The sequence below is a fragment of the Schistocerca serialis genome, chromosome 1 (genome assembly GCF_023864345.2).
Source record: "Schistocerca serialis cubense isolate TAMUIC-IGC-003099 chromosome 1, iqSchSeri2.2, whole genome shotgun sequence".
Lineage (NCBI taxonomy): Eukaryota > Metazoa > Arthropoda > Insecta > Orthoptera > Acrididae > Schistocerca > Schistocerca serialis.
In genome coordinates this window covers 243,336,102-243,354,485 of record NC_064638.1, presented here as the reverse complement: position 1 = coordinate 243,354,485, position 18,384 = coordinate 243,336,102, and the positions used below count along the sequence as shown (strand labels likewise).

The following is an 18,384-nucleotide window of genomic DNA, read 5'->3' as shown; positions in this document are numbered from 1 at the left end:
CACTCTCGTGTGCCTGCTACTAGTCTCTGATCAGCGGTGCGGGATCATACAGAATGTTGCAGGGAGTCCATTTCTTGTTCTCGGATGTCAGCTTCAGATGTGAAGGGATTTCGATATGCTTAGTGTTCATCACGGCGATCGCTTGTGGTGGTCAGACGTAGCTGACCAGAGCCTCCAGGGCCTGCCCTCAAGTTCCCATCTGGTCCAAAATCGGGCCACTGTCACATCTGAATGCCCCATAAATTTGGATATTCACGATTCGACCAGCTGGTCAAATGAAGACCCACAATGAAGCCCCCCTTTCTCTATTGGCCTTTGGCATTAACCATCTATCCAGAGAAATGAGTAAGCAAATTTGGTAAACAATATCACAGATACAGCATTGGCATCAGATAAATGGTTCAAATGGCTCTAAGCACTATGGGACTTAACATCTGAGTTCATCCGTCCCCTAGACTTAGAATTATTTAAACCTAACTAACCTAAGGACATCAAACTCATCCATGCCCGAGGCAGGATTCGAACCTGCGACCGTAGCAGCAGCGCTGTTCTGGACTGAAGCGCCTAGAACCGCTCGACCACAGTGGCCGGTCATAAGCATTAGAAATAAATTGGAAATTTGTGGTAAGGTCTTATGTGACCAAACTGCTGAGGTCATCGGTCCCTAAGTTTACGCACTACTTAATGTAACTTAAACTAACTTACGCTAAGGACAACACACACACCCATGCCTGAGGGAGGACTCGAACCTCCAACGGCGGGAACCGCGCAGACCGTGACAAGACGCCTCAGACCATAGGCATTATAAATTACATTAATTCCAGGTAAACTTCATTGTACACTCTGCACATTCAGATACTCAACACAGTGCACATAGCACAACTTCCTGCTCTGGAACCTTTTTGTCTGATTTATAACTGGATATCCGCCTCCTGCAGAAACTGGGCAACACTGACATAGCCTTCTGTGGTCAGCGTCAAAACAAGTCTGTGGCAGATGTAGATATTGTGTGTGGCGTGGACTGGGCGGTTTTTTAGGTTAGATGGCCTCGAGCAAGTACAGAAAGGGCAACAGCCTCAAAGGGTGCGGGGCAGGACATGCGGGAATCAGTGATCATAAGGCCGTTGCAGCATCCCTGAATATGGAAGTAAATAGGAATATAAAAAAGGGAGGATTGTTTACCTGTTTAGCAAGAGTAATAGAAGGCAGATTTCAGACTACCTAACAGATAAAAACGAAAATTTCTGTTCCGACACTGACAATGTTGAGTGTTTATGGAAAAAGTTCAAGGCAATGGCAAAATGCGTTTTAGACAGGTACGTGCCGAGTAAAACTGTGAGGGACGGGAAAAACTCACCGTGGTTCAAAAACAAAGTTAGGAAACTACTGCGAAAGCAAAGAGAGCTTCACTGCAAGTTTAAACGCAGCCAAAACCTCTCAGACAAACAGAAGCTAAACGATGTCAAAGTAGCGTAAGGAGAGCTATGCGTGAAGCGTTCAGTGAATTCGAAAGTAAAATTCTATGTACCGACTTGACAGAAAATCCTAGGAAGTTCTGGTCTTACGTTAAATCAGTAAGTGGCTCAAAACAGCATATCCAGACACTCTGGGATGATGATGGCATTGAAACAGAGGATGACACGCGTAAAGCTGAAATACTAAACACCTTTTTCCAAAGCTGTTTCACAGAGGAAGACCGCACTGCAGTTCCTTCTCTAAATCCTCGCACAAACGAAAAAATGGCTGACATAGAAATAAGTGTCCAAGGAAAAGAAAAGCAACTGAAATCACTCAACAGAGGAAAGTCCACTGGACCTGACGGGATACCAGTTCGATTCTACACAGAGTACGCGAAAGAACTTGCCCACCTTCTAACAGCCGTGTACCGCAAGTCTCTAAAGGAAAAGAAGAGCACAGGTAGTCCCAGTTTTAAAGAAGGGTCGTAGAGCAGATGCGGAAAATTATAGGCCTACATCTCTGACGTCGATCTGTTGTAGAATTTCAGAACATGTTTTTTGCTCGAGTATCATGTCGTTTCTGGAAACCCAGAATCTACTATGTAGGAATCAACATGGATTCCGGAAACAGCGATCGTGTGAGACCCAACTCGCTTTATTTGTTCATGAGACCCAGAAAATATTAGATACAGGCTCCCAGGTAGATGCTATTTTTCTTGACTTCCGGAAGGCGTTCGATACAGTTCCGCACTGTCGCCTGATAAACAAAGTAAGAGCCTACGGAATATCAGACCAGCTGTGTGGCTGGATTGAAGAGTTTTTAGCAAACAGAACACAGCATGTTGTTATCAATGGAGAGACGTCTACAGACGTTAAAGTAACCTCTGGCGTGCCACAGGGGAGTGTTATGGGACCATTGTTTTTCACAATATATATAAATGACCTAGTAGATAGTGTCAGAAGTTCCATGCAGCTTTTCGCGGATGATGCTGTAGTATACAGAGAAGTTGCAGCATTAGAAAATTGTAGCGAAATGCAGGAAGATCTGCAGCGGATAGGCACTTGGTGCAGGGAGTGGCAACTGTCACTTAACATAGACAAATGTAATGTATTGCGAATACATAGAAAGAAGGATCCTTTGTTGTATGATTATATGATAGCGGAACAAACACTGGTAGCAGTTACTTCTGTAAAATATCTGGGAGTATGCGTGCGGAACGATTTGAAGTGGAATGATCATATAAAATTGATTGTTGGTAAGGCGGGTACCAGGTTGAGATTCATTGGGAGAGTGCTTAGAAAATGTAGTCCATCAACAAAGGAGGTGGCTTACAAAACACTCGTTCGACCTATACTTGAGTATTGCTCATCAGTGTGGGATCCGTACTAGGTCGTTGACAGAGGAGATAGAGAAGATCCAAAGAAGAGCCGCGCGATTTGTCACAGGGATATTTGGTAAGCGTGATAGCGTTACGGAGATGTTTAGCAAACTCAAGTGGCAGACTCTGCAAGAGAGGCGCTCTGCATCGCGGTGTAGCTTGCTGTCCAGGTTTCGAGAGGGTGCGTTTCTGGATGAGGTATCGAACATATTGCTACCCCCTACTTATACCTCCCGGGGAGATCACGAATGTAAAATTAGAGAGATTCGGGCGCGCACGGAGGCTTTCCGGCAATCGTTCTTCCCGCGAACCATACGCGACTGGAACAGGAAAGGGAGGTAATGTCAGTGCCACGTAAAGTGCCCTCCGCCACACACCGTTGGGTGGCTTGTGGAGTGTAGATGTAGATGTAGATCTGACGATGTTCAAGCCTGGTAAAAACACTAAACACGAAGAACATCAATGCAATCTGTTTGCTGTTCTATCTCTCACAGAGAATTGCATCTCTACTCATAAATCTACCCGTCAGTGGTGTGTAGGTACACTGACGTCCGACCGCGTCTTCTGGTTGCTTCACTGCTTTTGTCAGGTAGTGCGTTTCGTCTGGTGAGGTTTCTGGTGTGGGTGGTGTGGCGCGGCCTTACTTGAAGGGCAGCACGAGTGTCATCCAGGAGTTGTCGGTGAGCATCTCGGGCGTGAGGAAGGTGAGGCAGTGCGTGGTGTAGGGCACGCTGAGGTCTATGAAGCGCAGGTGGTGCGGCGTGTAGTGGAAGCTGCCGAGCGCGAGCGCGGCGCGGCCCTGCTGCAGCTGGCCCAGCAGCCCGTTGACGGAGCCGTCGGCGCGCTGCGTGCCCCACTTCTCCTCCTGCCAGCCCGCCGGCACGTACAGCTCCACCGCGAAGTTCATCGACTGCGACAGCGCTCCCAGCACCTGCACCCGTCCACCTTACCCGCTCACTGCACAGTCCACCGGCGAGGCTTTTCGTAAAACGGAGAAAATACCAGCAAAAAATGCAATTCGTCCATAGTAAAATACTCTTACCTTCAAGCATTATGACCACTTCGAAGATCGAAAGTCTCCTCTTTAGAAATCAGCATGGATTCTACAAACAAAGTTGTTCCGAATCCCAGGTCGCTCTGTTGGTCCTAATACCCAAAACGCTTGTCGTGGTACAAATGTAATAATACTGTACCAACAGCAGTTATTTTCATATTGTTTTATTAGACAACCAATTACGATGTTCCAGTCACGTCATCTTCAGGCCTGTCACATGAATAACACCAAATACCACTCGCACATGTATAAGACAAGGCACCAATGTCACACATGTGACAGCTGTTCACAGTACAATATCAAAGTACACTACTGGCCATTAAAATTGCTACAACAAGAAGAAATGCAGATGATAAATGGGTATTCACTGGACAAATATACTACACTAGAACTGACGTGTGATTACAAAAAAAAAAAAGTGGTTCAAATGGTTTTCAATACTATGGGACTTAACATCTGAGGTCATCAGTCCCCTAGAACTTAGAACTACTTAAACCTAACTAACCTAAGGACATCACACACATCCATGTCCGAGGCAGGATTCGAACCTGCGACCGTGGCGGGAGCGCGGTTCCAGACTGAAGCGCTCAGAACCGCTCGGCCACACCGGACGGCCATGTGATCACATTTTAACGCAATTTGGGTGCATAGATATTGAGAAATCAGTACCCAGAACAACCACCTCTGGCCGTAATAACGGCCTTGATACGCCTGGGCATTGAGTCAAACAGAGCTTGGATGGCGTGTAAAGGTACAGCTGCCCATGCAGCTTCAACACGATACCACAGTTCATCAAGAGTAGTGACTGGCGTACTGTGACGAGCCAGTTGCTCGCCCACCATTGACCAGACGTTTTCAATTGGTGAGAGATCTGAAGAATGTGCTGGCCAGGCCAGCAGTCGAACATTTTCTGTATCCAGAAAGGCCCGTACAGGACCTGCAGCATGTGGACGTGCATTATCCTGTTGAAATTTAGGGTTTCGCAGGGATCGAATAAAGGATAGAGCCACGGGTCGTAACACATCTGAAATGTAACGTCCACTGTTCAAAGTGCCGTCAATGCGAACAAGAGGTGACCGAGACGTGTAACCAATGGCACCCCATACCATATACGCCAGTATGGCGATGACGAATACATGCTTCCAATGTGCATTCACCGCGATGTCACCAAACACGGATGCGACCATCATGATGTTGTAAACAGAGCCTGGATTCATCCGAAAAAATAACGTTTTGCCATTCGTGCACCCAGATTCGTCGTTGAATACACCATCGCAGGCACTCCTGTCTGTGATGCAGCGTCAAAGGTAACTGCAGCCATGGTCTCCGAGCTGCTGCAAACGTCGTCGAACTGTTCGTGCAGATGGTTGTCTTGCAAACGTTCCCATCTGTTGAGTCGGGGATCGAAAAATGGCTGCACGATCCGTTACAGCCATGCGGATAAGATGCCTGCCATCTCGACTGCTAGTGATACGAGGCTGTTGGGATCCATCACGGCGTTCCGTATTATCCTCCTGAACCCAGCGATTCCATTTCAATCACTGGATCTCGACCAACGCGAGCAGCAATGTCGCGATACGATAAACCGCAATCGCGATAGGCTACAATCCGACCTTTATCAAAGTCGGAAACGTGATGGTACGGATTTCTCCTCCTTACACGAGGCATCACAACAGCGTCTCACCAGGCAACGCCGGTCAACTGCTGATTGGTATGACAAAACAGTTGGAAACTTTTCTAATGTCAGCACGTTGCAGGTGTCGCCACCGGCGCCAACCTTGTGTGAATGCTCTGAAAAGCTAATCATTTGCATATCACAGCATCTTCTTCCTGTAGGTTAAATTTCGCGCCTGTAGCCCGTCATCTTCGTGGTGTAGCAATTTTAATGGCTAGTAGTGTAACTGCTGTTGGTACAGTATTATTGCATTTCATCGACCAGCCGCTGTTCCATACACTGGTGGCCAAGATGCGGTTACATTTTTTCGTGATGGTACATGTCGCCTGCCCACCGCTTCCCATAACAAGTGGACCCCAAAGAAGATGATGCTGTGCTGTGTGGTCTTAGGAACATCTGAGTCCATCATACTGAAATACGCGAATCAAGTAGTAATTTTGAACACCAATGAATCAAATCTAATCATTGGGTGTAAGTGAACGGGGAAGGTTATACCATAATTGTAACAATGAAATGAGCACAAATCTGATTAACTAGCTGAAATTTATTCTGCATTTAAGAGCTATCCTTGGCACTGATTACGTCAAAGCTAACACATTTTATGTGTACTCAGTTTGCAAGTAAACAGCACTAACTATCCACTGACATATTTTTATGAATAAAATTTTGGATATAACTAATGATTTCTTAAGAAAATTTCGTTTTCCTACAAAAATTTGAAAATCAAGACTCACCTGAATAAAAAAAATCAATATTGGTGTGCTTGAATTATTTTATTTATGAGATTTTACTGAAACTTTACTGCGCAGTTTGGCAAAACAGCCAACTTGCACACTACCATTGGTGGCAGTCGAAATCTTCAATTATTTCAGTATTTGTACAGCACTCCCATACCATACTCCTTCGTTCACTCTTACGTCCACGATTCTTGCCATCTATGACATCTCTCTTGTGTTGTGGCTATGGCTGCTCTATGTCCGAGTTTACAAGGATTTTGCCTAGTTTTGAGACAGTCCGGGAGAGTCCTGAGGAGGGGGGGGGGGGAGGGGGTTACGCAACCACCCAGGTTAACGTAGACCTGTTTTGTGTCTGGAAGAATTAGACTGATTTGAAATAAATATATTTTAATAAATCTTAGTTAAAAGTCTTTAACTATATTTGATACAGGCTCCCAGGTAGATGCCATTTTCCTTGACTTCCGGAAGGCCTTCCATACAGTTCCGCACTGTCGCCTGATAAACAAAGTAAGAGCCTACGGAATATTAGACCAGCTGTGTGGCTGGGTTGAAGAGTTTTTACCAATCAGAACACTGCATGTTGTTCTCAATGGAGAGACGTCTACAGACGTTAAAGTAACCTCTGGCGTGCCACAGGGGAGTGTTATGGGACCGTTGCTTTTCGCAATATATATAAATGACCTAGTAGATAGTGTCGGAAGTTCCATGCGGCTTTTCGCGGATGATACTGTAGCATACAGAGAAGTTGCAGCATTAGCAAAATTGCAGCGAAATGCACGAAGATCTGCAGTGGATAGGCACTTGGTGCAGGGAGTGGCAACTGACCCTTAACATAGACAAATACAAATGTATTGCGAATACATAGGAAGAATGATCCTTTACTGTACGATTATATGATAGCATAACAAAAACGCAGTTACTTCCGTAAAATAATTGTGAGTATGCGTACAGAACGATTTGAAGTCGAATGATAACATAAAATTAATTGTTGGCAAGGCGGGTGCCAGTTTGAGATTCATTGGGAGAGTCGTTAGAAAATGTAGTCCATCAACAAAGGAGGTGGCTTACAAAACACTCATTCGACCTATACTTGAGTATTGCTCATCAGTGCCGGATCTCTACCAGGTCAGTTTGACAGAGGAGATAGAGAAGATCCAGAGAAGAGCGGCGCGTTTCGTCACAGGGTTATTTGGTAAGCGTGATAGCGTTACGGAGATGTTTAGCAAACTCAAGTGGCAGACTCTGCAAGAGAGGCGCTCTGCTGCCCGCCAGGTTTCGAGAGGGTGCGTTTCTGGATGAGGTATCGAATATATTGCTTCCCCCTACTTATACCTCCCGAGGAGATCACGAATGTAAAATTAGAGAGATTCGAGCTCGCACGGAGGCTTTCCGGCAGTCGTTCTTCCCGCGAACCATAAGCAACTGGAACAGGAAAGGGAGGTAATGACAGTGGCACGTAAAGTGCCATCCGCCACACACCGTTGGGTGGCTTTCGGAGTATATATGTAGAATGTAGATGTAGAAATGGAGTTTGGCGCATAGGTAGTTTTGTTCATTTTGTATTTTAAAAAACCCAGCGGCGAGCACACTTAGATGCTCTCCTATACATGTATTTTCCGTACTTCGTCGTTGAGACCAATGAGAAACCGCCGACAATCGACGACAATCGCATGCATAGCGCTGCCCCACGCCAATGTATCGTCGACAGACTGTATGTGTCAGGGAAAATAACCCGATTTGACCCAAATGACTGGGATTTTCTAAGTCTTTGTCCAGGGTCGGTAGTTTAACAGTTGGCAAGCCAGTTTCTGACGCTACCTGGGCGTCTCCTCCAACGGTTTAGAGTCCCTGTGTCACATTGTATGCTTTCTACTGCTTGCACCACATAGCTCCACGTGATTTGCTGATGAGTACAGTATTATTCCAAACAATTCACTTTTCTTATTGGCTCCTTTTTATCACCAAACTGCTACATAAAACTGAGGCTGAGTTTGTTTCGGCGTAAAGTCAAGCGCCAGCACGCCAGTCGGTAACGATGGAGCAGAGAGGGCTGTTAAAAGACATCAGCCAATTACACGCTAGCCATCCCCTCTCCAGGACGACAAGGCGATAGCAGCGGCCATTACGCGAAGACGACATAAGCGCCGCGCCCGACTGGTGGTCCCCCCCCCCCCCCCCCCTTCCGTCCTGTTTCCTCCCCACTACGGCTCTCCCTCCCTCCCTTCTCCCCCCCAGTCCTTTTGTATTCCCCTCCTCTGCCTACCCCCCTCCCTGTCGCGTCTGCCCCCTACCCCTCTTATGGGTCCTCATCCTCCATCAGCTCCTTTCCCGGTTCCCCCCCCCCCCTTCGCTTTTACTCTCCTTTCCCCCCTTTTTGTTTTCCCCTCTCCTGTCCAGTTTCCCCCCACCTGCTCTCGACTGTGGTGTCACCTTTGCCGACTTTTTCGTGCTGTGTTCTAGTGCCTATTCAGTGTTGTGTTGCGAACAGAAACCATGCTGTTGCTGGGTGTGACTTTTATATACTTTGCGAACAGAATCCAGACTGTCGCCGTGTGTTTTTTTTTTAACTGTCTATTGTTTTTCCCTGTCTGCTCCGTATGTATTTTTATTCGCTTCATCATCCCTCTGTTGCTTGTTTTAATTTCCCCATTTTCTTTTCCCCTTGTTACTCACTAAGTCCCCGATTTTATCGCCTATTTTTTATTATTATTTATTCTCCTGCTCTTTGTCAGAAAATCTGTAGGCTGCAGAGCGGCGTCCTAAGCTGCTGCCAGCCCGCCCCCTTTGGGGGGAATTGAAATTCAATAAAGAAAAAAAAAAAAAAAAAAAAAAAAGAGTGGTGGTGGCCCAGTTGAACAGCAGCGTCAAGATCAGGCACTTGTATAGCAGCGACTCAGGAACTGTACGAGGACCATCCACAAAGTAAGTTTCGTTTCTATTTCTATCTGCGGCAGCGCTACGATCGCAGTTCCGAGAATGTGCGGCAGTTACTCTGACTCAAGGAGAAGACATGTACGCCATTTTTAGATCGCTGCTGCCGACGTGTGCTTTGTAGTCCTTCTTTATAATGCCGCCGCGTGTGAAATCAAATCTGAGATTCCTTTTCTAAATGCAAAGAAATTTAAACCAAAGGAAATTCATTGGCAATTCTGCGAGGTTTACAGACAAAATGCTATGAGTCATTCAATGGTTAGAAGATGGATCAGATTGTTCAGTGAAGGACATGATCAAGTGCACAATGAAGAACGAATTGGCGCCTGTCTGTGGTTACTGATGAACTGGTTCACACAACTGAAGAGAAGATAAATCACAACAATAAGTTTACACTTACAAGGGGAGGCCATGACGTTTGGAACGCTGATTTATTGCAAACTTTGTACACTCGTAGTACTCCATGAGGACAACAAAATGTGTAGTGTGTACTTCTCAAGCGTTATTGAGAAAATCGCAAGATGATTTCGGTCGTCAAATGTGCGTGGCCATTTTTACCATGAAGCGGCTGCAGCCGAGTGGTGCCGGCACGGTAGCTCAGCGTGTTAGATCGGAGAGCTGGTTGGTCTCTGTAATAAAAAAACTGAGTGAAATGATGAACATACGAACTTGACCGGATGTCATGTGACGTCCGCAACGAACAAACACAACGATCAACAACGAACAAAAAAAAAAAAAGCGTGTTGGGTCAGAGTGTTAGCTACCCTTTCTGATAAAAGAACTGAGCGAACGGGTCAACGAACAAACTCAACAGGTGTCATCGGACGTCCGCCCTGAACAAATTCAATGAGAAATATAGAACAACTGATTTTTTTAAAAAAAGGGGTTCGCGTTCAAGCCGCTGGATCGAGTTCCGTTCGTCAGTTTTCTTTTTTTATTTTCAACACAATCATTTTCTTTACTATTGATGACCTGTGGTATCGTGTTGAAGCAGCATGGGCACGCCATACGACCTCTGACTCAATGCACAGGCGTATCAAGGCCGTTATTACGGCCAGAGGTGGTTGTACTGGGTACTGATTTCTCAGGATCTATGCACCCAAATTGAGTGAAAATGTAATCACATGTCAGTTATAGTATAATATATTTGTCCAATGAATACCAGTCTATCATCTGCATTTCTTCTTGGTGTAGCAATTTTAATGGCCAGTAGTGTAATTAATGTTACTGGACTGTGTATGTAGTGATTGCTAAAACTGCAGTATTTCTCGTCGCAGTCGGTTATGTTTAACCTCCAGCTTAGTAGACTCATCGAGAATGAGGGTGTAACGGTACTTTGCGGGCAGGCGTGTCAATTAGCATCATATTAATTAAAATCGGGGAAGAATTAAAAAGAGGAAAGTAATACGAAACTTTAATAACTGCACAGCATTACTAAGAAGCAATATAATGAAAAGTAATAAAAAGCAAAGTAGCAAAAACCAAGGGGGACAGCAAGATATAGGGGCGCGTTTGTTTTTCAATAGATATAAAAGAACATGTAACACATTATTGAGCTCTCTACCTTCACTTATTGCGATCGGGCTAGTCGATGAAAAAGTGGTACGCGACTGCGAAATTCATTAAGGAGATTGTTTAAAAACTCTTCAAGCACGTTTAAAATACATTACGTGTCACGAAGTGATCAGAGACGTTTATTGTCGGGTGGAGTGAAAATGAATCCGACAACATGATTCGAACTTTGTGTTAGCTGGGAAAAATACTCTTGGAAAACTATTATGGTTGTGGAACCCACGAAAGTTGTGCGCAATGGAAAGCTATAGTTTACGTAATTCTGCATTTTATAAAATGGTGAAACGCGTGTGCGCGGAACATTAATAGAATCTTATCTTTGGACGGTTGCGGGGGTAACTGATACAAACAATGCGCCAGCATAAAAAATAGTTCGCTTATTAACTACCAGATATTAATTAACGGGGACCTATGATACTAAAAAAGAAGGATAGGATCATCATCTCCAATCCCGATTCATATTTCATATTTAATTAGTGGAAAGAAAAGTGTTAATACAGAAACTACATTTCAATTTATCCACGATTTTGGCTTCATTAAGTAGACTTGACTACATGATAAACAATATCTGTGGAAGTTGTATCGCCATAATATTTATCCAACCAATTTTGTGGGACACCAAAAATGTAAATGCATAAAATTGTTCTTACCGCGGATGTATAATGTGTGAGTGTGACGAACTACACTCCTGGAAATGGAAAAAAGAACACATTGACACCGGTGTGTCAGACCCACCATACTTGCTCCGGACACTGCGAGAGGGCTGTACAAGCAATGATCACACGCACGGCACAGCGGACACACCAGGAACCACGGTGTTGGCCGTCGAATGGCGCTAGCTGCGCAGCATTTGTGCACCGCCGCCGTCAGTATCAGCCAGTTTGCCGTGGCATACGGAGCTCCATCGCAGTCTTTAACACTGGTAGCATGCCGCGACAGCGTGGACGTGAACCGTATGTGCAGTTGACGGACTTTGAGCGAGGGCGTATAGTGGGCATGCGGGAGGCCGGGTGGACGTACCGCCGAATTGCTCAACACGTGGGGCGTGAGGTCTCCACAGTACATCGATGTTGTCGCCAGTGGTCGGCGGAAGGTGCACGTGCCCGTCGACCTGGGACCGGACCGCAGCGACGCACGGATGCACGCCAAGACCGTAGGATCCTACGCAGTGCCGTAGGGGACCGCACCGCCACTTCCCAGCAAATTAGGGACACTGTTGCTCCTGGGGTATCGGCGAGGACCATTCGCAACCGTCTCCATGAAGCTGGGCTACGGTCCCGCACACCGTTAGGCCGTCTTCCGCTCACGCCCCAACATCGTGCAGCCCGCCTCCAGTGGTGTCGCGACAGGCGTGAATGGAGGGACGAATGGAGACGTGTCGTCTTCAGCGATGAGAGTCGCTTCTGCCTTGGTGCCAATGATGGTCGTATGCGTGTTTGGCGCCGTGCAGGTGAGCGCCACAATCAGGACTGCATACGACCGAGGCACACAGGGCCAACACCCGGCATCATGGTGTGGGGAGCGATCTCCTACACTGGCCGTACACCACTGGTGATCGTCGAGGGGACACTGAATAGTGCACGGTACATCCAAACCGTCATCGAACCCATCGTTCTACCATTCCTAGACCGGCAAGGGAACTTGCTGTTCCAACAGGACAATGCACGTCCGCATGTATCCCGTGCCACCCAACGTGCTCTAGAAGGTGTAAGTCAACTATCCTGGCCAGCAAGATCTCCGGATCTGTCCCCCATTGAGCATGTTTGGGACTGGATGAAGCGTCGTCTCACGCGGTCTGCACGTCCAGCACGAACGCTGGTCCAACTGAGGCGCCAGGTGGAAATGGCATGGCAAGCCGTTCCACAGGACTACATCCAGCATCTCTACGATCGTCTCCATGGGAGAATAGCAGCCTGCATTGCTGCGAAAGGTGGATATACACTGTACTAGTGCCGACATTGTGCATGCTCTGTTGCCTGTGTCTATGTGCCTGTGGTTCTGTCAGTGTGATCATGTGATGTATCTGACCCCAGGAATGTGTCAATAAAGTTTCCCCTTCCTGGGACAATGAATTCACGGTGTTCTTATTTCAATTTCCAGGAGTGTATATTGAGAAACCGAACATCCATTATGTACTTGCATGTTTATCTGCGAAAATGGTCCTTGTCGGTACATCAGCATAGAGTTGGAATAGAATCACTGGAACATTGCAAACCATTCGGATTCATCGAACATCTAAATACGTATAATGCTGGTACCACCAGGATGTGTTCTTTCTCCCCACCCCCGTGGCAGTAATTGAATTAAGAGTCAGCTGGGAAATACATTTAAATCAACTGACGACCATTGAGCTAGCGTCACGAATTTTCAAACGTCCACTGCCGTGTATGAAGGAGAGTGACACCACGAGTGTTAAAGTCGATCGAGGGGTGTCGCCGTGATCGTATTGAATGACATTGAGCAGTTACAAGGGGTACAATGTAATGAATGGAAATGCCGTACCCAGATTCTGGGAGGGGGACTGAAATGTCGCTTCTCGACCCGGGGATAGTGCCACCACTCATTCGCTAGCCGTTTCAATGCGCGACCCCACTACAGCAGCCGCTCGTACCTCGACTTCGAGGCCAGTGAAGCCGGCGTCGGAGTGCAGGGCGGCGGGGACGTTGTCGAAGGTGGCGGCGACGAGCGGCTGCCCGCGCAGGTTGGCAGCCTTGTCGCGAAACAGGTCGCGGCCCGAGTGCAGGCGGCCGCGCTTCCACGTGTCGAGACGACGCAGCACCAACGGGAAACGCGCCCTGGCCGGGAACGGCACCGTCGACAGCTCGAACCAAGTGTCGCGCTGGGCGCCGCCGTAGCGCCGCAGGAACACCACGTCCACCAGCTTGCGCCACAGGCCGAGCAGCGGGCGCGCCAGCAGCCGGTCGTCGTGCAGCAGCAGTAGCAGTGCGCGGCTGCTCAGCCGCCGCTCCCTGCGTAGCACACCCATACCACTGTCTAACATAACAGTCGCGACATTCACTGCTACTGATGGGGAGCTCCTGAATGAGTCGTTCAAATGAACGCTTCACTCCAGTGAAGTGTGAACTAAGCACTCAATTTCAATGAACTGGTACTTTAAACTCTTCACAGATAGCACACTCCACACTTTTTTCTAGTTCACTCACTCTCTTCCCCTCTCCCTCTACCACTACATCGGCGCTACGTCACTCATCCTCCCTTCTCTTCAGTCCACCCTCTACTGCCTGTCGACGAATCGCGCGGTGTTTGTTGGTAACGACAGGTTTACGATGGGTTATGTAGGTGAGGGGCGAGAGGAAGGCAGCGTCAGCTGCTTCCTGCAGTGCTGACGTCATTACCTGTGACTATTAGAGCAGTTAAACTTGCGTCTACGGGTAGCCTACCGTTGGCAGAGCTTGTTTTTTTTTTCCTTTATTGTAATTTTAAGCACCTCATACAAGGCGGGCTGGCAGCAGCATAATACGCTGCTCTTCAGCCTTAAGGGGTACAATAATACGACATATAGGTGACACAGACAATACAATAAAAATGGCGGGCAAAAAATGTAGATACAAAAACAATAAACATGAAGCCGTTCACGCTGAACGAAAAAAAAACACTAACACTTGTTGACACGGCGCACAGAAGACGGACGATGGCGACGGCACACGTGAACAGTGGAGACGTGACGACGAAAGAACACTAAACGCAGAGGAAGGCACACATACGAGACACTGATGGCGATGATCTCCGGCGCGCGAATGTTCACTGAGCGTGTGCGAGTCCGGGGACCTGCCAAGAGAGGAGGAGGAGGAAGGGGAGTGGGAGAGGGAGAGGGGAGAGCAGAGATGCCAGGGGCATGGGAGATAGGGGGAGAGGGGAAGGGGGAGAGGAAGCCCTGGGGAAGAGGGGTGAGGGAGGGGATGGGGGAAAAGGAAAGAGAAGGGAGGGAGGGTGCCTAAAGGAAAGGACACCAGAAGTGGGGGGGGGGCAGAGTCAAAGTTGATAGGAGGGGTATATGGAGGGGAGGAGGACATCATCAGGGAGGGGGAGCTGGTGGAAGCCACCCCGGGAGAGGGTAAGGAGGGTGGAGAGATGGAGACTTGGTGGGACGTGGGAATACAGGTGCGGCAGCAGGCGGGGGTGGGAGAGGATCTCGGAGACGAGCGGGTGAGGAGGATCGAGTTTACGCGAGGTGTACAGGATCCATATCCTTTCAAGGAAAAGGAGGAGGTGGGGGAAGGGGATGAGATCGTACAGGATCCGTGTGGGGGAGGGGAGACGGATGCGGTAGGTGAGGCGGAGAGCATGGCATTCAAGGATTTGGAGGGATTTATAAAAGGTAGGGGGGGGGGGGCGGAGATCCAAGCCAGATGGGCATAACGAAGGATAGGGCGGATGAGGGGTTTATAGGTGTGGAGGAGGCAGAGCTTGCAGACAAATGAACATTAAAGATACAAACGAAGAGGCTGGCTGTGTGAGCACGCACAGCCAACATGAAAATAAAAGGTTTGTTAATGACACTGAAAGAGCGATTTTACCTGAAATCGTACCATGACTACAGGTGACAGTTTACGTTTTGAATCTGGAGCGTTATTATTCTCAACAAAAATAAAATCTACAGGAAAACTTCTGAATAATTACTTTGCGTAGGTATATAGACTTTGTGACAGGGGTAAACATACTCATTCTATTTTGGATTAAATTTTAAAAGGAACATAAAATTGGACTGCATTTCGTTGGTAATCCTAGTTTTCAGTCCATGACTACAACAAATAACGTTTCATTTGGCAGATAAAGACTTTTTTGGGTGCTTCGTGAGAAAATGTCGAGCAAGATTAAATGTGATACCTTCTTTATGTGTGACACGCTTCACTGTTTATCTTTCCTTTGTCCCCTTCGACCATGCTCTATTTATGTTAACTCAGACGCTGTAAGAGCGTAAAACGTTGCGTGCACGTTACTGCATAGTTCGGCCATCTGTTGGTAAAATTTTGAAGTATTACGAAGCTTTATTGTCCGAGCGAGGGGAAGCGAGCGTAGCCGCGGCTGAGCGGCGAACTGGGCAACTTCGCCAGGCTTCCGTACTTCATGAATGAACTACTTCATTTGAACGCTTCACGGCAAAGAGTGAAATGAATGAAGTAGTTCACGGGAATGAACGAGTTTGACCCATCGCTACTCACTGCTGTAAAAGTTGTTACCGTTCGACAGCTGGAACGACACTAGCGCTCCAAGCGGCGAATAAGGTGAACATCAGACGCGTCGTAAGCACAATGTTTGTTTTCCATCCATTTCCTACGTAATTTACGAAATATTTGACTTATTTTCTTGCCTGCAAGGGTTTGTGTAGTATCAGAAGGCATATATGTTTATAAAAAATGATTCTAAAATAAGCGCAAGTATGGACAAGAACCATGAATCGAGTGGCAAGCTACAACACATTCGTGAAGCAACGCTTGTGACGTTGGATAAAATTGCAGCTTACCTCGTTGATATCAAAAGAATATGAACACACAGATTCACGTGTTAGAAGCACAGACATGAACCTCTACATGCAAAAGCGATCGACAGCTTATTTATCGTTCTGTATGCCTACTGTTAGATTAGATTAGATTAGATTAATACTAGTTCCATGGATCATGAATACGATATTTCGTAATGATGTGGAACGAGTCAAATTTTCCAATACATGACATAATTAAGTTAATTTAACAACATAATTAAGTTAATATAACAACTTTTTTATTTTTTTTAAATTTTTTTATAATTTTTTTGTTTGTTTTTTCATTTTTCTTAATTTATATCTAAAAATTCCTCTATGGAGTAGAAGGAGTTGTCATTTAGAAATTCTTTTAATTTCTTCTTAAATACTTGTTGGTTATCTGTCAGACTTTTGATATTGTTTGGTAAGTGACCAAAGACTTTAGTGGCAATATAATTCACCCCTTTCTGTGCCAAAGTTAGATTTAATCTTGAATAGTGAAGATCATCCTTTCTCCTAGTATTGTAGTTATGCACATTGCTATTACTTTTGAATTGGGTTTGGTTGTTAATGACAAATTTCATAAGAGAATATATATATACCGAGAAGCTACTGTGAATATCCCTAGATCCTTAAATAAATGTCTGCATGATGATGTTGGGTGGACTCCAGTTATTATTCTGATTACACTCTTTTGTGCAATAAATACTTTATTCCTCAGTGATGAATTTCTCATTGTCGCCTATAGCCACAAGTACAACCTTCATCTTTATATTATTCTAAGTGGGACACGCAACTGCCAAATAGTGAGTGAAATACGTTGAAAACATTATAATGAGCTGATTACATTACATTTGGCGCAAAACCAAATATTTGAATAATTTTCAAACAATCTGTCAGTGAACAAGGTACTAACAAAATAGTGTTATCACACGAAGGAAGCAAGGAAAATTATGTGACTAACAACAGAAGTGAATGAAATACATACCAAACGTTACGATTTTGTAAGACACGAATAACTGCACTTAATCTAACCACTTCATCGTCAAAGCGGGTCTGTGTTGACGATTCACACGAATCTGGCACTGATACATGGAGAGCTGAACTGGCTGCTTCTGTGTCACAGGACTGTTTTACAGCTTTAGATGGATTGTCGAATCTTTGTGGCAGTTTCCTCTTCATCGTCAGTTGAGGTAGCTTATTTGGGATGTCAAACAGTGTGGGTACTGCATTCCACAAGAGTTCATGAACTGGTTTTGTTCGAAATGTAGCGAACAAAACCTAATATTATTATACAGGTAAACTGGGTCTTTTTTCATAAGGTCTTCTCGTCTGCTATTAAACAGCCATTTTCTGCTCCTAAAACGAAACATTAATCATTAATACACATGTAGTTTGTAAGTGAATCCTGGCGATATAATTTAGTAACATGATGGTATATACCTCTCAGGATCTTTAGGAAACCTAAAAAAAGACAGCTGTGGTGTCTTCTACCTGTTGTTGCTGCAATTTATTGCGCTACATACGCTCCCGCTTGTAAAAACCATTGTAGAAATCAAAATAAACAACCACTATTCGCTTTCACGACCGCGCCGAACTCACAGTTTAAGTTACTGGCCGCTTGGGGCGCTACTGGCGCCGTAAACAACAAAATCGAGGCGAAGTATCGTGACTGTTATGTTAGACTGCCCATACGAGGTGTAGGAGTATGAAACCAGAATTTCCCTATAGATGGTGCTAGCCGTCAGTGTTGGGACCGTGAGACCGCGTCCCTAACGCCATCTGCTTCCTGTAACGGCTGACGACGAATGTCAACACACAGTAATCAAAGTTCCATACATCTGTGTCTGTTTCAAACCTGTAAACATGTCGACTTTTGTGCCTACGAACTACGATTTGCGGACAGCATTGATTTTCTTATATCATTTGAAGAAAATTGCTGCAGAATCGGATCGAATGATTGTCAAAGCTTTCGGCGAACATGCTCTTGGGAAAACACAGTGTTTCGAGTGGTTCAAAAAATTCAAAAGTGGTGATTTAGACGTGAGAAACGACGAACGCGGAAAACAACCGAAAAATTTCGAAGATAATGAATTG

The 18,384-nt window shown here is 45.9% G+C and overlaps 1 protein-coding gene across 1 annotated transcript in view; it reads right to left on the bottom strand.

Moving 5' to 3' along the window:
* LOC126463558 (uncharacterized) overlaps nt 1-18,384 on the bottom strand; it is a 170,966-nt gene that overhangs the window by 100,472 nt on the left and 52,110 nt on the right. The window contains exons 5-6 of the mRNA XM_050096171.1: nt 13,417-13,774; nt 3,481-3,767 (exon numbers count right to left, since the gene is read on the bottom strand). Of these exons, the coding sequence (XP_049952128.1) occupies nt 3,481-3,767; nt 13,417-13,774 (645 nt within the window). The remainder of the gene's footprint in view (nt 1-3,480; nt 3,768-13,416; nt 13,775-18,384) is intronic.